The sequence below is a fragment of the Arachis hypogaea genome, chromosome 7 (assembly GCF_003086295.3).
Source record: "Arachis hypogaea cultivar Tifrunner chromosome 7, arahy.Tifrunner.gnm2.J5K5, whole genome shotgun sequence".
Classification (NCBI taxonomy): domain Eukaryota; kingdom Viridiplantae; phylum Streptophyta; class Magnoliopsida; order Fabales; family Fabaceae; genus Arachis; species Arachis hypogaea.
Genome location: NC_092042.1, coordinates 15790723 through 15812057, shown reverse-complemented (window position 1 = coordinate 15812057; position 21335 = coordinate 15790723). Strand labels below are relative to the sequence as shown.

Genomic DNA, 21335 nt, shown 5'->3' with positions numbered 1-21335 from the left:
ATTTTATAATTACATTTTCCTTATTTATTTAGTTGTTTCACAACACGTTATCAGCACGAGACTCTGATCAAATTTTAGGAAAATTCCAGGTAACAAAATTTTATTATGTCGAAACTCTTTCATCTTGAATATAATGCTCTTGATATATTTGGAAATAATTAGTTATCATGGATATAGATGTTAAAATCCATCTTAATTCAATGGATCTTGAAGATACCATTGAGGATGAAAATAATACATCCCAGAAGGATAAAAGTCAAGGCCATGATTTTTCTTCATCGTCATCTTGACGTATAATTGAAAAATGAATATCCCACATTAAAAGATCCTGCAGATTTGTGGAAAGACCTTGAAGAAAGGTACAATCATGTGATACTTCCTCAAGCCCGATATGTTAGAGAAAACTTTCTCAACCTTCCATGTCTCGAATGTGCTCCTGCAACAGTAGTATCAAGAAAAAGAAATTAAAAAGTATTTTGAATTAATTTCTTGCTTTCTTGTTGCTGAATGCAACAATGAGTTACTTTTGAGAAATCATGAAGTGCGTCCAGTTGGTGCCGCCCCATTTCCTGAAGTAAATGCGGCAAATTATAACCCCAGAAGAGGTAAATGGCAAGATTTTGATGACAAGAAAAATTATGGAAGGAAAATGAATTATGTTCACAAGAAAGGATCTCACCAGAAGTGAGATAAAGAAAGAAATAATGGGCAAAGTATATCAATTGAGGATAAATGCTTCCGTTGTGGTGGAAATGGCCATTGGTCACGTACCTGTCGTACCCCAAGGCACCTAGTTGATCTTTATCAAGCATCCTTGAAAAGGGATGACAAAGAAAAGGAAACAAATTTTGTTTCAAATGATGAAAATTCCACCACTCATTATGATGTATCTAATTTCTTTAAGGATTCTAAAGGAGATATTGGTTATTTGATCAATGATGGAATAATTTAATATGTGTTTGTTAAATATTCATGTGAATAATTTTACTGTGCATGTACTTCTACTCATTTTATTATTATTATCATTTGTTTTTGAAGAAAAATGGCAATGACATATTCTGAAGATATTTACCTTGCGGATAGTGCAAGTTCGCACACTATTCTTAAAAGTACTATATATTTTACCCATCTTGTGCCAAAAGAAGAGTATGTTAATACTATTATTGGCTCAGGTAATGTGATAGAAGGCTCCGGAAGAGTTATAATTTTGTTTCCTGGAGAAACAAAATTTATAATAAATAATGCACTATTATCTACCAAGTCTCTAAGGAACTTGTTGAGTTTCAAAGATATTCGCCGAAATGAATATCATATTGAGACAATGAATGAGGAAAATCATGAGTATTTATGTATTACAACTCATGATTCAAATAAGAAATTTATATTAGAAAAATTACCCTCACTTTCATCTGGGTTGTATTATACCAAGATTAGTGCAATTGAATCACATGCCATTGTAAACCAGAAGTTTACTAGCCCAAATGAATTTATAAATTGGCATGATAGATTGGGTCATCCGGGAACAACCATGATGAGGAGAATTATTGAAAACTCTCATGGACATTCACTAAAGAACCAGAAGATTCTTAAATCTAGTGAATTTTGTTGTACTGCATGTTCTCAAGGGAAGTTAATTTTAAGGCCATCACCAGTAAAGATTGGATTTGAGTCCCCTGAATTCCTAGAAAGGATTCAAGGTGATATATGTGGACCTATTCATCCACCATGTGGATCTTTTAGATATTTTATGGTCCTAATAGATGCATCTTCGAGATGGTCACATGTGTGCTTATTATCTTCTCGCAACCTAGCGTTTGCGAGATTACTGGCTCAAATTATTCGATTAAAAGCACAATTTCCAGAAAATCCAATTAAAGCAATTCGTCTTGATAATGCTGGTGAATTTACTTCCCAAGCTTTTGATGCTTATTGTATGGCTAATGGAATAAGTGTTGAACATCCAGTGGCTTATGTTCACACACAAAATGGGTTAGCAGAATCACTTATTAAACGCCTCTAATTGATTGCTAGACCTTTACTTATGAGAACAAATCTCCCAACCTCGGTTTGGGGGCATGCTGTTTTACATGCCGCAGCACTTATTCGTTTGAGGCCAACAAGTTATCATCAGTTCTCTCCTATGCAATTAGCTTTTGGCCAGCAGCCAAATATCTCCCATTTAAGAATATTTGGGTGTGCGATATATGTTCCCATTGCACCACCTAATCGCACCAAAATGGGACCCCAAAGAAAATTGGGAATATATGTTGGATATGATTCTCCCTCTATAGTGAGGTATCTTGAGATACAAACTGGAGATGTATTTAAAGCCCGATTTGCAGATTGTCATTTTGATGAATCAAAATTTCCAACATTAGGGGGAAAGAATAAGCCTCCTGAAAAGAAACTTAACTGGAATGCATCATCGTTGATGCATTTAGATCCTCGATCAGGGCAATGTGAACTGGAAGTTCAAAAGATTATACATTTGCAAAGAATAGCAAATGAATTGCCTGATGCATTTTCCGATACAAAGAGGATAATCAAATCTTATATACCAGCGAAAAATGCCTCAATTCGAATTGATGTCCCAGTAGGACAAATAGCCACTGAAGCAAATTCACGCCAGAAGCGTGGCAGGGCGAAAAATGTCCCAATTCGAATTGATGTCCCAGTAGGACAAATTGCCACGGAAGCAAATACACGCCAGAAGCGTGGCAGGCCTGTCGGTTCCAAAGATAAAAATCCTTGAAAGAGAAAAGAGGTAAATAATATTCCTGTTGAAAAAGACATAGTAGAGACACCTGCAGTTGTCCAAAATTCTGATATAATATTAACGCCAGAAGACGTTCAGGTACCTGAAAATTGTGAAAATGACGAGATCTCGATAAATTATGTCTTTACATGAGAGAAATGGGACCGAAATAAGACAATTGTCAATGAAATATTTGCATATAATGTGGCATTGAATATCATGCATGAAAGTAAGGATCTTGAGCCAAGATCAGTCGAAGAATGTCGACAAAGGAATGATTGGCCAAAATGGAAAGAAGCCATGAAGGCTGAATTATACTCACTTGCAAAACGTGAAGTCTTCGGACCTGTAGTCCGTACACCAGAAGATGTAAAACCTGTTGGATACCGGTGGGTATTTGTGAGAAAACGAAATGAGAAAAATGAAGTTGTGCGCTATAAAGCCCGACTTGTGGCACAAGGTTTTTCACAAAGGCCCGGTATAAATTATGAAGAAACGTATTTTCCTGTAGTGGATGCGATAACATTGCGTTATTTGGTCAGTTTATGTGCATATCATAAACTGCATATGCATTTAATGGATGTGGTAACAGCCTATTTATACGGCTCATTAGATCGGGATATCTATATGAAAGTCCCTGAAGGACTAAAGATATCTAAACCATACAATGAATATTCGTAAGGATTATACTCAGTCAAATTGCAAAGATCTTTATATGGTCTAAAGCAATCTAGACGAATGTGGTATAATCGTCTTACTGAGTATCTGGCCAAAAACGGATTCAAGAATGATGATATCTGCCCCTGTGTTTTCATAAAGAAAACTGCATCTGGATTTATTATTATTGCTGTGTACGTTGATGATTTAAATATCATTGGGACTCCTGAAGAGATTCCAACAATTATAAAAACTCTAAAAGAAGAGTTTGAGATGAAAGATCTTGGAAAGACTAAATTTTGTCTCGGCCTGCAGATCGAGCATATAAAAAGTGGGATCTTTATTTATCAAACAACATACACAGAAAAGATCTTGAAGAGATTTTATATGGATAAGTCACATCCCTTGAGTACCCCAATGATCGTAAGATCTTTGGATGTGGAGAAGGATCAATTCCGTTCTAAGGAAGAAAATGAAGATATCCTTGGTCCTAAAGTACCGTATCTTAGTGCCATTGGAGCGCTAATGTATCTTGCTAATAATACACGACCCGATATATCATTTGCTGTGAACTTACTAGCAAGGTATAGTTCCTCTCCAACCAGAAGACATTGGAGCGGAATCAAGCAAATCTTTCGATATCTTCATGGGACGATTGATATGGGATTGTTTTATCCCTATGGATCCAAGTCACAACTAGTTGGCTATGTAGATGCTGGCTACTTGTCTGATCCACACAAAGGGAGATCTCAAACAAGATACCTGTTTACATATGGTGGAACAGCTATATCCTGGAGATCCACGAAACAGACGATGGCTGCAACATCCTCTAATCATGCCGAAATACTAGCGATGCATGAAGCAAGTCGCGAGTGTTTTTGGCTCCGGAGTTTGATTCAATATATTCTGTCATCATGTGGACTGATTGATCATAAGATAGCTCCAACTGTCCTGTTTGAGGATAATATAGCATGTATTGCTCAACTTAAAGGCGGATATATCAAAGGTGATAGAACAAAGCATATTTCTCCCAAATTCTTCTTCACTCATGATCTTCAAAATCAAGGGACAATTGATATCCAACAGATCCGCTCAAGTGACAATCTGGCAGATTTATTCACAAAGTCACTCCCAAAATCCTCCTTTGAAAGATTGGTACATGAGATTGGGATGTGCCGATTTCGAGACATTAAATGATGTCGGCAAGAGGGGGAGACTGTACTCTTTTTTCCTTGGTCAGGTTTTTTTTTCCATTGGGTTTTTCTTGACAAGGTTTTTAATGAGGCAGTCCCCATCACAAAGGATATTGTACTCTTTTTTCTTCACTAAGGTTTTTCCCACAGGATTTTCCTTTAGTAAGGTTTTAATGAGGCAATAATCCTAAATGGTCATCCAAGGGAGAGTGTTAAGATAAGTATGTGGATGACCACGTTGGTTTATCTTCTCCATATTGAAGGAACCTCTCTCCAAGACAATTAAAATAAATGAAGGTTGAAATCAAAACCTTCTCATGTGTATAAATAGTAGAAGCAACGTTTGAAATAAAGTAAGCAAGTAACAAGAAATCAATTCTCTCTTTATGTTGCAATCAAATACTCCTCTCTTTATATTTCTACTACAATTCTTTCTCTTCTTTTATTTTATAAGTATTTTAAATACTCTTTTCTATTACTCTTTACATATAATATTAATATCAATATTAATCATCTTTATTATATTGAGATAGTAATTGTAGTACTAGAGTCTATTAATACTTATTTACTTTATTTTATAATTATATTTTCCTTATTTATTTAGTTGTTTCACAACACATCCAACCAAATTTTTATTCTATTATCAATTTATCATTCTGTTCAAAAAGTGGATCTAGGGTATATCTTTACTAATTAGACTATCAATACTCTAGTTTGATCTCCATTGTTCGATTATACGGTGTTTGGTACACCCTTCATTAGTGTTTGTACTATGTAGTTTGTACATTGTAAACGTTGTGTTATTAACATCCAAAAAGAAAAATGGAAAAAGAAAAAAGAAAAATGGCTAGAAGCTGAAGAAGAAGTAAGATGTTAGGGTGCTTAACCTTTGTTGCGCCGTTTTCTCCATCTCCTCTTCTTTCCCTCCATCGCTTCTCTCCTCTCTCTGTTCCTTCTTCTCCCTCTGGTCAGCTCCCCTTCTCTTTCTCTCTCTCTCTCTCTCTTCAATTCTTCATTTCAATGTCTTTTCTTGTATTGCTTTCTTCATTTCCATTGTTATGCTTCTTCCCATATAGATATAGTTTACTTCAGTTCACGAAACACTGAATGTGAATCTGATTAGGTTTCCACATTTTTTCCTCCTAAGTCTCTACCTTATCCGCACTTTCATAATCGTGTATTATTAGCACTAATTTTTGTCTTTTTCTTTGTTCCTCAGTCATGTGATGTGCAAAAAATGTATCTTTAAGCTTTTTGAGGGGCCAAAGAGTTTGCATACTTGAATTACCTTTTTTATTTTTCTGTGACAATTTTTTTAATGCAGCATTTTTATATTTTGGATGTCAAGGATATTATTATGTTATGTTATTTTAGGTAATGTTATGATGAATATAGTACAGCTTGAATTCTGCCACTATATTATAGGTTGGTTTAGGAAGTGCTTCATTTTGCTGTTAGGGTCTTTAATGTGACAAGTTATATTTTCTGCATGAATGGTATAAGATTGCTTCTTTTTAGTATAAAAAATATTATAGTTAGGTCCTGTGTCAATAACACGAGACAATTTTGTTTGAATGTTGTTGCTGTTGTGTAGACAGGTTTATTGAAGTTTGCATCGCGTAGATTTTCTATAACAGCAACTAAAGCAGAATCGTTGTCAACTATGGCAGTTGTAAGTTAATTGAATTCTCATTTCATCAAATAAAAAAACCTACTTGTTTTAAGCAAGTGGTTTGTTTTCCTTTGTTAATTTGTAACACATTTCTTGAGAGGCAAAATTCATGCACGATAAGAAAATGGGTTAGTGTAGTCTCACAGAATATCCTAAGATGCTCTTTGTAATAGAGAGTGATGAAAGACTATGCTCCTATGATTGGATCCAGGATGCGGAAAATGTTGGCAGCGTTAAAAGGCAGTTGGCGCATCTGTTTGAGGTATCTCTGAGGACAACTGTGCCAAGCGAGCCAGATATAGCGCCATTAGTTGAACCTTGCGCTGCAAAATCTGGGGTTAAATTTGGTGATTACCAGTGGTAAGTTAAACAATTTTTCTCGTTGGCCAACATATACCATGAGGCTGTAATTGGCATTGTAAATATCAGCAGAAGACTTGTAAATTAATGTCTTCAGGACATTTTTTCTTTCTAAGAAAGCTAACCAATTAGTTTTTTCCTTTGTAGTAACAATGCAATGGGTATATGGTCTAAGATAAAAGGAAAACAAGCAGAATTTAAGGGTCCCCCATCTGTTGGGCAGGTATGATAAGGGAAATTTCCTATACTTCTTCATGCTCTGCCAATGTGTATTTCTTTTAAAATTCTTATACGAATTATTTATTTTGGATTAAGATCTTGATTTGCTCGAGTGAAATGATAATCTTTGTAGGCAATCATGAAGAATCTACCCCCATCTGATATTATAGAGTCGTGTTCTGTAGCTGGGCCTGGATTTGTGAATGTTGTCTTGTCAAGGAATTGGATAGCACAGGTGACTGCATTTTCAACCTTCTAGTTTAAAAGAAGTATTCATCTTGTGCCCGAGTCTCCTTACACCCCCCTGTTTTCCGCGGGTTCTGGGAGAGGTTTTTCGGTCTGGAAGTTTCTATACTAGAAAGATAATATTTCACTTTGTTTGGGTATCTTATTCCAGAATTATATAGTAATTAACAGGAAACAACTTATCCTGCAGAGCTTACAGCGGATGTTAATTGATGGTATTGAAACATGGGCGCCAAGGCTTCCACTAAAGAGGGCTGTGGTTGATTTTTCCTCACCCAATATTGCAAAGGAAATGCATGTTGGTCACCTGAGATCTACCATTATTGGGGACACATTGGCCCGTATGCTTGAATTTTCACATGTGGATGTTCTCCGACGAAATCATGTTGGTGATTGGGGAACACAGGTAGATTTAATTTGCAAAGTTGTTGTTTTCTTGTGTCATCAAATTGAAACTAGTGCATGTTTATCTGTGATTAAATCTTTGCTATATGCTATCAAGCCTTTTTCCCCTCTCATATTATAATGGCTCTGGGAAATCATTTAACTTGACTAGCTTTTGTTCATTAGCAATTACTTGGTGGCTTGGTAACCAATTAGTAATTATATTTAGAACCATGACTGTTTTAAGTTGCTTTCCTAGATATACCCTTCATGATCAATAAACTTTAAGAGTTAGCTTAGGAGAAATAAGGTATTTTGTGTGATCTCTGTTATTCTTCTTTGTTGTGTAATTTTACAGTAACCTAAGATACTGCTTCTTCTGTGTGTTGGCAGAGGGGGGGAGGGAGAGAAGGAAAGGGGGATTTTTTTTTTGGGGGGGGGGGTGGAGAAATAGTTTAGATATTGAGCTATTTGACTATTTCATCTTTTAGCTGAATTAGCAGCATTCATTGATTTTTTTATACGAATATCCATATGACATATTTGCTAGAATAATATTACATTAGTCTAAGCATTTGTTTTGCAGTTTGGAATGCTGATTGAATTCCTCTTTGAAAAATTTCCAAACCCAGAGGATGTCAACGAAGCAGCCATTGGAGATCTTCAGGTTGGTAAATATATTAAACTGAACTTTATACCATTTGTTTTCATGTAGGCTTTTTGTTTTTTGTTGGTATTTCTTCATTCAGATTTTATTTGATTTTATTTTATTTTCCTGCATATCATTCTAATTTGTTAATTTTTGTGTGGAAGTAAAAAGAACCTATGCATTCCCAGGTTATGTAAGAGTTAGTTTGCCACAATTGCTATTGAACTTCCATGGACAAAGGCCTTAAATAAAAGTGATTAGTTATCTTTGCATGGGGTGTGGCAAATAGGTATATGATGTTTGAGGACTCAATTTTATAATTCTATTGTCACCTTTTTTCATGGATAATTTAAAATAGAAAGGTGGTCAAGGGTGAGGCAATTGCTTGGGTTATGTTCAATCATGAACATTTCTCTTTATCAATTACTGCAGATTATCCCTTCAACATGGAAATGATAATGTTTATTGGTCTTGAGGGATAATATTCTCATTGAGTGTTGCTTGTTTTATCTTTGTTATTCTGTCTCACATATATAGTTGATGATTTTATTTATTAAATTTACTTATTTTGTTTCACGAGAAAAATGGATTATTATCACTGATTCTAAAATTAATCTTATCTGGTGAATTTCGTTCAGACATTCTATAAAGCATCCAAAGTGAGATTTGACAGTGATCCCGAATTTAAGCAAAGGGCTCAACAGGCTGTTGTCCGGCTTCAGGTAAATTGTATCTTGATTTTTCCTGTGTTCTATGTTCATGAGATGTTGTGGAACCTGCTTTTGAATTTTATGCATGTAAATTTTTTTTATTTCAGGGTGGAGAAACCAGGTATCGCGACGCATGGAAACAAATTTGTGAAATAAGTAGAACCGAATTCCACAGGGTCTATGAACGCCTTGGAGTTCACTTGGAGGAAAAGGTAAAGATTCTAGGTTCCTCTTTTAGTTACTTTGTTAACCAATGATATCTAATCTTTTCTGCCTCCAAATTGAATACTTATGGGGCATCCTGGCTTATTATTTATTGCGTATGATAGAAATTTTTGTAGGTGGTATGCTTTTTATTCAATTCATGATGTCAGTTAAAGTTCTGTCCGGATCTGCTATTTCTTTATCCATTAACTTCTATCTTTGCACTTGTTCTATTATGACCGACAGTTTGAGTTTTATTTAAACTTTTTCCAAATTGGCATTGGGTACCTGCTCAGCTTTTCTCTTGCCCATAAGATGCTTGGTAACTTTGGTTTTCTGTTGCAATTATATTCTCAACTAAAATTGAAATAAGGTTTTTGTATGAAATAGAATTCCTCTTTGGTTGATTGGTTTACAAGCTTTAGCATTTCCAGTGAAAATTCTTAATATTGTAGCTGACAGAGCAATGTTTATGACCTGAATTAGTCTTCAGTTAACTGTCATAATGCCATTAGTTGCTGCATAAATTATTGCAATGAACCAGTAATATATGGAGTTTATTTTAGGTAAATTAAAGGTTTTTTACCTGCATCAGTAAATGTAACTTTTTTATGTTGTACTGAATGATGTATTTGGTCACAGGGAGAGAGCTTCTATAATCCGCATATCCCTGGGGTTTTGGAGGAACTGAATAAAAAAGGAATGATTGAAGATAGTGAGGGTGCTCGGGTGATATTTCTTAAGGATGTAAATATACCGCTTATTGTTGTGAAGAGTGACGGTGGCTACAACTATGCTTCAACTGATCTTACAGCACTTTGGTCTGTTTACTGGCTTTAGTTGTTTGGACATATTTTTTGAGAATTTGATAGTTGCTACTCTTGAATGGTCAAATTTTATTAGCAAATACTATTTCAACTTTATTTATTTATTTATATCTTGGATGTTTCATATAAATTTTGGAAACCTACTTCTATCTGCATTTTTATCCCTGAGCAGAATTGGAAATATATTGACTGGGGGAACCTATTCCATTTTGGTTCTCTGTTACTTGAACCATGTAGGTATCGGATAAATGAAGAGAAGGCTGAATGGATTATATACGTCACAGATGTTGGGCAGCAGCAACACTTCGATATGGTTTTCAAGGTATGTTACAATTAATGATGTTCATGGTATTTTGTAGTTCCTTGATCTTATTGTTAATACCAGAATCCTTTCTACTTGTTTTTGCTGGCAGCAAATCATTGTTCTTTATTTAAAGAGTATTTGTCTGGACGATTTCATCCTAACCATTTCCAACCTCAGTGTCTCTTTGACTTTGTTTTATTATTTTTGAAATCAATTTTTAAAATGGAAGAATAATTTTTCATGGCAATGAGTGAAAATGTAAGACATCTGCTTCAATTTCCATTTCAGGCTGCTAAGCGTGCAGGTTGGCTGCCAGCTGATGATAATTCATACCCAAAAGCTACTCATGTAGGTTTCGGCCTTGTTCTTGGGGAAGATGGAAAACGATTTCGGACTCGCAACACTGAAGTGGTTAGATTGGTTGATTTGCTTGACGAAGCCAAGAATCGCAGTAAAACTGCCCTTCTTGAACGTGGTAAAGTACCCATTACCTTGTGCAATTTTGACTTCTTCCTTATCCACATGCAAGCATCTGTTGCATGTATTTCTGCTTAAGATCTGTGAATGCATTCCTTTATTTTATTCCCAGTGGGTCAGATTTCATACACCAGCTTTAACCCTCCAAACCCTATGGTTTTGGAATCTTTCAGATACGGCTAAAGAGTGGCCTGAGGAGGAGGTTGAGAAAACATCAGAGGCAGTGGGCTATGGTGCTGTTAAGTAAGCTTATCTCACACTAATTATACCCCTTCTATTTCAAATCAACATTATGTATACAATGGTGTAGTTTATACCATATTTTTGTTTTCATTTGGAGAAAGATGTATTTGCTAGCGAAGTCCCATGACAGAATTTTTGAAATTGTTATATGTGGGATGCTTAAAATCTTTTGCTAATTCTCTGAGGTTTCTGCTTATTAATGCTAACGGCTAGGTAGGGGTGTTCATGGTTCAGTATTTCCATAAACTGAACTGAAACTGTACTAAACCATTTTAAATGGTTTATAAACTGAACTGAAACTGTACTAAACCATTTTAAATGGTTTAGAAACTGAACCAAACTGCTTTGTCACATAAAAACTGGTTTTAAACTAGTTTATAATACAATGCATCAGTTTAAATTAGGTCATACAAATAAAACCAGTTTTAATTGAAAAAATCAGTTTAATCTGGTTTATAGGCTAAAACTAGTTTTAATAATACAAAAAGAATTTTTACATCTCTCTCTCCCTCTCTCCCTCTCTCCCTCTCCTCTCCCTTCTCTCTCTACCCTTTTCTCCCCCTCCTCTCTCTCTTCCTCTTTCTCTCCCACTCTTCTCTCTTGCTCTCTCTCTCCTCTCTCCCCCTCCTCTCTTGCTCTCTCCCCCTCCTCTCTCCTTTCTCTTTTCCTCCGAGGGAGAGAAAGGAAGAGGAGAGAGAGAAAAGAGGGAGAAAGAGATAGAGAGATGGGAGAGAGAGGAGGGGGATAAAGGGAAAGAAGAGAGGAAGAGGGGAGAGAGAGGAGGGGGAGAAAGAGGGGAAGGAGGGAGAGGAGTGGGGAGAGAGGGGAGAGAGAGAGAGAGAGGAGGGGGAGAGAGGAGAGAGAGAGCAACAATAGTAAATAAATTTGCTAGGTAAATAAATTGCAACAATAGTAAATCTTATCAGGTTGATGCCTTTATGTAATTTGCTTTTCCAAACTAGCTGTTATATTTTTATTCTGCAGTTATGGTTTTGCTTTGACTTGACAAATTTTTCAGTTATATTTAGCTTATGCAACCGGAATGCTGAATGAGATGTTGCCTTGTAACACCATATTGTTGTGTCTTTAATTTGTGTTCACAGGTATGCTGACTTAAAGAACAACAGACTAACAAACTACACGTTCAACTTTGATCAGATGCTTAATGATAAGGTACTTTAAGTAATTTTTCTTTCTTTTTTTTTCCTAGTGACCATTGTTTATGGGGGCAAGAATTTGAGCTATAAATGAGGACAGTGGTGGGGTTATGGCTAGAAATGAGTCTGGAAAATTAAGAAAAAGTTGTCCTAGCACCTATATATTCTTGAAACTCTTGTTGGCAACTGTTCAACTTCTCTTTCTTCCCTTCAAAAGCTAATCGATCTAAACTTACCTTATTGAACTTGTGAAACAGGGCAATACCGCTGTTTATTTGCTGTATGCACATGCTAGGATCTGTTCTATCATCCGGAAATCTGGAAAAGACATAGAGGAAGTAAAGAAAGTAAGTTTATTTTTTTCCTGGACTTTATATTTACCAGTTTATTAAATATGTAGTTTGTTGTGTTAATATAAAATCACTAATAATTGTTCTAGTTATTATGTGTTGAGTTTATGCATGTGTCTAGGGTTTGCTTTCTGCCATGATGTAAATTGTACAATTCAATTAAGCACTGCTCTGTTATAATGTGACACTGATATGATTCAATTTTTTTAGGCGTTTATATATAGACAGTTAGCTAAAGATTGAATTCTCCATAATTCTTACTATTTGTTTTATGTTTATCAATTCCTTGGGACAGAATGCTAAAATTGCATTGGATCATGAAGATGAGCGCGCTCTGGGGCTTCATTTGCTACAATTTTCTGAGGTACGACACATGAATATGGTACTAGTAATATTTATAATCATAACCTTTTTACTGGAGCTCTACAATCTTATTCTCATGTGCATGTTTGAACTGTTTTAATTTTTCAGGTTGTTGAGGAAGCATGCACCAATTTATTGCCCAATGTGTTGTGTGAATACCTCTATAATTTGTCAGAAATATTCACCAAAAAGTTTTATTCTAATTGTCAGGTATATTTCTAAATCAATCAGCTGAAGGTATATTTAAGTTTTTATGCAATTCATGACGAAGTATGCATAGAAAGTATTTGCCGTTGTACCCCTTAATTATAGCATCATGTTGGAAAAGATCCTCTAAAGTAAGGAGATTGGTAAAGTGATGAAGTGAGAGGTTAATCACTATTGAATTTGTAACTTCTATCATGTGTGCATTTTACTATCTTAATTTAAGAGTGATTAGATATATACTTTTTTACTTTATCAATTTCTTCACTTTAGAGGATTTTGATCTAGATGAGGTGAGTTGACATGATGTTCCACGCTTAAATATATACACAACATTTTCCTCGATTTAAGTAAACCGATTGTCGTCTGCAGGTTGTTGGTTCGCCTGAGGAAGGTAGTAGACTTTTGCTATGTGAAGCAACAGCAATTGTGATGAGAAAGTGCTTCTATCTCCTTGGAATTGTACCTGTTTACAAGATATGAACCATAAAAGGGATGGTCAATTACAATTTTTTGCAACTACCATTTTTGTTTTACTCAAAGATTAGGGAGTTAAAATTCAAAATTATGACAAATTGTATCTTGCCCTCATCCTTTTTGTTTATGCATTAGAGATGAAAATAGTAAAACAGTTAGTTAATGCTTAATAGTATATCATCCTTGCAATTTGTTTGGTTTACCAGGAAAACAAGAAATTACGCCTATGCGGATAAAAACTAACATAACGCTATTTCAAAACACTGCTTTTCATATTAACCATCCTTTGACTTATTTAAAGTATATTTAAAATAATGAAATTAGCTTAAGTTGCTTAATATAAGAATTTTTTTTATTCAAAAGACAAAAAAAAAGGTGGCTTCAAAAGATTTAAAAAGTGACAAATAAAAAAGAATTTCATTCTATTTGTATAAACATTTCAAAAATAATTCATTGTTATTAAAATACTAATAGATGATGAATATCTTCTCAAACTCTAATTTTTTCTGCATTTTAATAAAAAAAAACTGGTTTCATATAAATATAGAAATATCAAGATGTTGTGGAGTGAGAAAGAAGGCCACAATATAATAAATCTTTTATAAATTAATATTTCTTTATTTTTGTTTTTAATTTTATTATCATTTAACTAGTTTTTTAAAAATTTATTTACAACAATAATATCATAAAAGTTCGCCACATACATTTTGCTTTATATGTTATCGCTTTTATTAGTAATTTTTTATTTATAATGGTGGATAACATTAAATTACTTTTAAAACTTTATGAATACAAACAGGAGATTTTATATTTCCTTTAACATAATAAAAGGAAGTTTATCTTGACCTATAACTTTTTTTTATTAATTAAAAAAAGCTAAACAGTGACTAGGTCATCACCATGAATATGACCAAGCCATCACCAATTATGTTCTTTCAGTCCATTTGACAAAAGCTCGAGGATAGAAATATTGGAAGATACAAATATATTTATACGATGGGATTCATAATATAGATATAGTGATAAGTAAAATATTTGTATTCTGAGATAAAATTTGTACAATTTTCTATCTATTCAAATACTGAAAATTAAAAGACACAAAGATATGCTTTTGTATCATATCTTTGTACTTTTATCCAAAACACCCACTAACCATAACGTTAATATGTGATGTTAACTTGCTCGGTTACCAAGCATGTTCTAATAACTTTGTTACATCAACCGCAGACATCAAAGTTCTGGATAGAATAAAATCCTTGTAAAGAAGCCTAGTTGTAGATTTTGGCCTTGCTAGATATATTTTTTTTTTAATATGGGAACTAGAATTGTTGTTAATCACATGTTGGCTGTCATAATCGACAGGATATGGCTTCTGGCTTGGCATGCTCTCCATAACTTTCTAGATCACTTTTTTGTATTTATATATCTTATGTAACTTTATGTAGAACAGGTGAATCTACCACAAGATTGTAAAACTCCATTTAGTAAAAAGTAAACGTAACATCTTATACTACTACATGGACAATAATGTTTGATATATATGACATTCAAAATGACAGAATGGTCTGTGAAGAACATCTTTACATTAAATCGGCAAGCAGACAATAATGGAACTCCAATTGTTTAAGGAATTGACAACATATATTAAGCACAACATTCTATAAGGAAATTCTATTGACCCAATGCTAATCGTTCTTGGCTGTGTCCTTGGGCATCTCAGCTGTCTTCTCTGGTTCATTTATGTTGCCAGTCATCTCCGGCTCACTTACGCTATGAGAAGCCACAAGTGTTTCCACTGGAATTTTAGATACGTCACGACGTACTCCTATATCAGAAACCAATCGGCTAACACAGTACATGCCATAACCAACTGCGGCCAAACCACTCATACTCGTGGTCATAAAACGAAGTGGTGTAGAAACTACAGCACTAGCAGCAGCCAAGTAAGATGCTGCCTGTCCACTCCGACCTACACTGAGATTTGTGAACACAAGCAGACCGGTTTTGCAGTAAATTGCAAAGTCTTCGCAGTTATTCTTGAAAATGTTATAACCACCAAATCCCTTTTCAAGAAGAAATGAAGCACGGCGAAGGACATCTTCAGGTGGATCAGAAGCAGCAAGGGTACAGGTACCTCCTCGAGGTTTGGCAAGAAAAAAAGCAGCTGAGACACCATATTCAAAGAGGTATAGCTCACCACCATAAAGAAAACAATCCAAACACGACGAAATGACACCCTCATTCTTCGATAAATCACCACACTTTGGGCAAGGATTGTCAAGATCATGAGCAGGAGAAGAACTAACAAGGAGACGGTCCAGAACAGTTCCTGTCCCAATTTCTTGCCCTGCTCCCCGGGTGAAGTGGGTCACCATTCCATCACCAACATATATTCCTGGTATCTTGCACAAAAAACTACTGACAATTTCAGTATAATAGAGAAGTTAAAAAGAAACCATAGGTGCTAAGTCCATTAGTTTTTACCACATGCAGAAGTGCTAAATCTCCTAATACCATTTAGTTATATATTTCCATTGGTGTTGTAGAACAACAGCACAATAAGATTGCAAAAACTGAGATTCATCAAATATTTGGTATATACCTTAAAACATCCAGAAGATGTGACATTGATTACTAAGAACAGAGTTTTGGATGTAGTCATGTAGAACATTGAATTACATCATAATATAACAGTGAAAGGGCACCGGCACAATCAAGTCAAGCATCAAAGTTAGCAGAATTTTCATTAATTTCTCCCTACAGTTAAAGCGGTTATTTCCTTCTAGCTTCATAGGAGGACAGGAGCCATGTAGGCATCCATGGCTTGCAATTCCACATAAAACAAATCTATGAACAATCCAGAGACTCATTAATATTAATCTCTGATTCATGAAAACAATAGGCAAACAGGAACTCAGGAAATGCAAGAGGGTTGTAGATATTGATATCAAGTGGGAGTGAAAGAATCCCTCTTGTTGAGCAGCTGATATACTACCAGGAAAGAGTAAGACTACATAGACGAGAGAGGAAACGAACTTCCGAATTCTCATTTGATAGACTTGTCCATAGACTAGCATGTCTGATATTAGAAACAAACTCAATTCTCTCACCTAAATTTGATGATTCATCATCGCATCCGCCAACCTCGAAATATCTTTTTTACTGATAACCTAAATATGATGTGGTATTCGTATAATGCTAACTGCGAAGTATTTGCGCGTGGCAATGTCATTCATGAGTTTTGAAAGTATTATGATTTAAACTTTGAATCTCAACACTGTAGGACATGGGTAATATACATGCTCCCCCAAACCAATTCAATGCTAAACATTGTCAATTACTCAAAAGAAACAGGACAGTGGCCTACATTTTCGGTACCACACAAAGAGGTCACTTTGAAACTTAGGGAAACCTTTACAGATTCAAAACCTACAGTAACTATTATCATCCATTCATGCCTCTCATTATTTGATTTATTTCTAATCTCACTTCTCTCCAAGCTTCATGCTGGATCTCAATGAAGCACATACTCATGTGCCAGAATTTCACAGCCCAAATGAAATTGAGATTTTCTGATACAATAATAGAATGATTATCAAAAATAAAATGCATTATCGAAACAAGAAAGGGAATAATATAAAACAACAACAAAGTACCAAACACCAAAAGGGAACAGAAATGGAAGTAGAATTCGGGTTATGTAAAGACAAATTAATGAAGAAACTAAAAAAAGAGACCGTGATGTGCGTAGATGTAAGCTTGCCTCCATGAGTAAATGTGATCACCGGGTTTCAGTTGTTCTCTATCGATCTTATTCGAAAACACTCCCATTTCAAAACCTAAATTCCTCTTCTGTTCTGTATGATTCGTGTTTGTATGCAAATCAATCACAATTCACAACTGCAACAACAACACGATCAAATTACAATCTGAAACCCTCTTTCTCTGTTTCTCTCTTCTGCGTAAGTTTGGAACCCCAATAAACGCAATGAAAATGGTTTTCCTTTGTGTTGTTTTGCTTTTACTCAACGCTTTTCGAGCATTCGGGAGAAGAAGAGGAGCAGAGAAAGGGAGAAGGAAGAATCTTACTTCATTATTCCGATTAATATTCCCATTCTCCCTACGCGAAAATGATTCTCTTTTAGTAATTGTCTCTCTTATCTATTAATTTTTCACATAAATTAATATTTTAATAGTTTTAAAATCTTTGAAACTAACACTATGTAATTTATTTAGTATTTTGTAACTGTCTCCAATTGAGTATTGTAATATGTATAGATAAATAAAATTAAATAAAATATATGACTAAATTATGTAAAATTTAGTCGGAATATAAATACAAAATTCTGTATACAGATATCGCACAAAAACAATACTAGTCATTAGTCAATTAAGTCAATTTAGTTCCAATTAACTTTGGTTTTTGCTTTGTCATGTGGACAGTTGGATACAATCATACAATGAACTTCTTTCACTGACGTCAACGTCACAATAGTTTTCCACATTGATTTGCTTTTACTTAGCATCCAAGTTTTCTGAAATAATAATAATAATAATAATAATAATAATAATAATAATAAAATAATAATTGCACAATTAAAGTTATGGCCAAAACGAGTAAGCCTAGGGATGCCAATGGGGTAGGGGATGCTTTTCTGCTTTTCATCTCCAGCTTTAGATTTATTCTCTATTTTCATTTTTGTTTTTTATCGAGAAAAAATATTATTTTTTATTTCTATTTTTTACAGAGCCCATTTTTCGCGAGAATTCCATTTTCTATTTATCTGATAGTTCTAACTAATTATTACTTTTCATATAAATAGAGTTGTAAGTATCTATCTTATACAAAAATAGCAAAATTTTATACAAAAAGTCTAAACGACAAGATGATAATTTCTTTCAAAATACGCAGTGGGGGACCCAACTGCGAGCCAGAGGACAGAGCAGTGCACGAGGTAGGAGATGTGGCAACAGAGAGAAAAACGGATACGACGACATAGTTACGGAAAGGGACGCCACAAATAGAAAGCACGATGCAGTGAGGGTGATGGCACCGTGAGGTGTGACGATGCGGTGAGAAAGGAGAGTGGCGAAGGAATGACTGCAGAGAGGTTGGATGGAGTATGGATAGCGTAGAGATCTCTGAATTGAAGAAGGGTTATGCAAATGAAGATTAGGAGTTTTGGGTTTCTATATATGTAAAATGACTAAAACACATATATGAGAAATAAACGATTAAGGACAATTCAGTAAATTTATGAATTTCGGGGACTAGCAGGGATGGGATGGGGGTCCCCGCTCGGGTCCTCGCGCCTGCCTCGGGGAAATTTTGTCCCCCGTCTCCATCCCCGCGAAAAATTTTTTTCACAGTCGGATCTTTATTCAGGACAGTCTCCACAGGGATCCCCTCGTCTCAGAGAGTTTTGCCATCCCTAAGTAAGCCTAATCTATAAAAAGAGATTTGTAAAATAAGGGTTTAACTGCATCAACGTGCACGTTTATAAACTCATCCACCTTCATAAACTCGTCCATTATTTAAAATGAGAGATAACAATAAATTTTTAAACATTAGAAGATAACTACTTTGTAGAAATAATAGGTATTCAATAAGGTTTGGAGAACTATGAGAACTTTTAAAAAAATAATAGTTTTATTTCTCATATCATATAAACTATTTTTAATTAAACATAATATTAGCCGTTCTTTTTTTAGTTATTTCAAGTATTATAAATTGTATTATATATTTTATATCAGATGAAAAATATAGTATACTAGCATTCACATAATATTAAAGAGTTAATATAATCAATCTTTCATATCGATTTTGTCTTTACAAAATATATAGCAAGTACATTATTGTGGGTAGTGATTAATTTCATATTATTTTGTATCTATTAGAAGTCCAAATTCCGCTAGAGACTCAACAATTAGTATCAAGAGCTAATATTATATTATTCATTATTTGAGTGGTAAAATTCAGGTTTGAATACAAGGGCTTCTACTAGTGGAAATGTTAAAGTAGGCAAATATGAAATCGAGAAGTTTAATGGGAAAAACGATTTTTTCTATTGAAGGATGCAGATGAAAAATTTGCTTATATCACAGAAATTGTACAAGGCACTGACAGAAAAAGAGAAAAAACTAGAGGATATGAAGGAAGAAAATTGGAAAAAATTAGATCTTGAAATGCGGGTTGCGATAATCTTATGCCTTGAGAGGGATGTTACTTTCTTGGTGAATGAAGAAGTAACTGCAACAGGTGCAGCAGGCGTCTGGTTAAGGTTAGAGGATAACTTCATGACAAAGACTCTAACTAACAGGATCTACTTAAAATCCAAATTATATACATGCAAGATGGAGGAAGGCAACTCAATCCGAGAATATATCAATAAATTTGATAGGATTATATCAAACTTAAAGGATATAGATGTGAAAATTGATGATGAGGATCAGACACTCATATTATTACTTTCATTATCGAAGTCTTATGAAAATCTGGCGCAGACTTTAATACTGGTGGGTGACATTCTGACCATGGATGAGATGAGGGCATCACTTTTAGCGGATGATCTATGTAAAGTTGCTACGAGTGTAATGTCGTCTTCAAATGGAAGAGAGTATAATGATCAAGTACAAGGATTGTTTGCAACTAGATGGAGGAGTAATGAAAGAGGAAAAGGTAAGCGTAAAAAGTCTAGGCTAAAATCTAGAGCTCACGCTGAGAGAACATGCTTTAAATGTGGTGAATCTTGACATTTTAAAGCAAATTGTCCAAATAAGAAGATAAATTTCAAGAAATAGAACAATGACAACTCAAAAGAAAAACAAGAAGCAAGTTACATCTCAAATGATGATGAAGATTGTTACAGTGTAATAGATGATTTTTACGAGATATCCGGTAAGCGGATGCTTGATTCTGGAGCTTCACACCATATGTGTCCAAATAGAAAGTGGTTTACTACCTATAAAAGCACTAATGGCGACACAGTTTTGATGGGCAACAATTATGCTTGCAAAACTGTAGGGGTAGGTATTATAAGAATCAATATGCATGATGGAGTTGTAAGAAGTTTGAAGAATGTGAAACATATTCCTAACTTGCAAAAAGATCTGATCTCTATAGGTTTGTTAGAGAAAAATAGTTACAAAATTGTTGCTGAAAATAGAATTTTAAAAGTTGCTTGTGGTTCTTTGGTAATGATAAAGGGGGTTCGTCATGGTAACATTTATCCTCTTTTGGGGACAACTATTACAGGTGAGGTAGCAGTTAGAATAGGTAGAAGTAAAGACCAAACAGACTGCACGAGAATTTGGCACATGCGACTTGGGCATATGTCGAAAAAAGGTTTATTATTGCTTAGCGGAAAAGGTTTGCTGAAAAATATGAAAAAAAAAACATAAATTGAGTTTTGTGAACACTGTGTATATAGAAAGGCACACAGGGTGAAATTTTCTACAAGCAAACACAAAAGCAGAGGGTTGTTAGACTACGTGCATACTGATGTTTGGGGTCCAACTAAAGTTACTTCCAAGGATGGTTCCAGGTACTTTGTTACGTTTGTTGATGATTATTTAAGGTATGCTTGGGTTTACTTCCTCAAGCATAAGAATGAGGTATTTGACACTTTTAAATGGTAGAGAGCAATGGTTGAAAACAGAACAGGTAGTAAGCTAAAAACTCTACTATCTGATAATGACACAGAGTATACGGATGGAGCTTTCAATGAGTTTTGTGATTAGAAAGGCCTTGTGAAACACTGGACAATTAGAGACATACCACAACAGAATGGAGTCGCGAAAAGACTGAATTGTACACTACTTGAGAAGGCAAGGTGTATGTGCTCTAATTTTGGGTTAGACAGAGAATAGTGGGCTGAGTTAGTT

General features: G+C 34.7%; 2 protein-coding genes across 8 annotated transcripts; one reads left to right on the top strand and one right to left on the bottom strand.

Moving 5' to 3' along the window:
- Nucleotides 1-5365: 5365 nt before the first annotated feature.
- On the top strand, nt 5366-13642 carry LOC112702621 (arginine--tRNA ligase, chloroplastic/mitochondrial). 4 transcript variants are annotated; one of them, XM_025753749.3, is made up of 18 exons: nt 5366-5572; nt 6204-6277; nt 6489-6637; nt 6785-6860; nt 6990-7091; nt 7293-7508; nt 8073-8153; nt 8774-8857; nt 8953-9057; nt 9692-9870; nt 10114-10198; nt 10469-10655; nt 10831-10900; nt 12004-12073; nt 12315-12404; nt 12703-12771; nt 12879-12980; nt 13347-13642. In XM_025753749.3, exons 1-18 carry the CDS (start codon nt 5476-5478, stop codon nt 13455-13457), a joined length of 1947 nt encoding a protein of 648 aa, XP_025609534.1. In that variant the 5' UTR covers nt 5366-5475; the 3' UTR covers nt 13458-13642. The 4 variants fall into 4 exon arrangements, with proteins under 4 accessions (XP_025609534.1, XP_025609535.1, XP_072055326.1 ...); XM_025753750.3 differs by having other exon boundaries at nt 5394-5572; nt 6200-6277; XM_072199225.1 differs by having other exon boundaries at nt 5414-5572; nt 6200-6277; nt 6451-6637.
- Nucleotides 13643-14969: 1327 nt separating this feature from the next.
- LOC112702620 (protein LEAD-SENSITIVE 1) lies at nt 14970-17881 on the bottom strand. 4 transcript variants are annotated; one of them, XM_025753744.2, is made up of 2 exons: nt 17189-17881; nt 14970-15846 (listed from the first exon to the last, which is right to left on the bottom strand). In XM_025753744.2, exons 1-2 carry the CDS (start codon nt 17280-17282, stop codon nt 15137-15139), a joined length of 804 nt encoding a protein of 267 aa, XP_025609529.1. In that variant the 5' UTR covers nt 17283-17881; the 3' UTR covers nt 14970-15136. The 4 variants fall into 4 exon arrangements, with proteins under 4 accessions (XP_025609529.1, XP_025609532.1, XP_025609533.1 ...); XM_025753747.3 differs by having other exon boundaries at nt 14970-15853; nt 17189-17826; XM_025753748.3 differs by having other exon boundaries at nt 17215-17690.
- Nucleotides 17882-21335: the final 3454 nt, after the last annotated feature.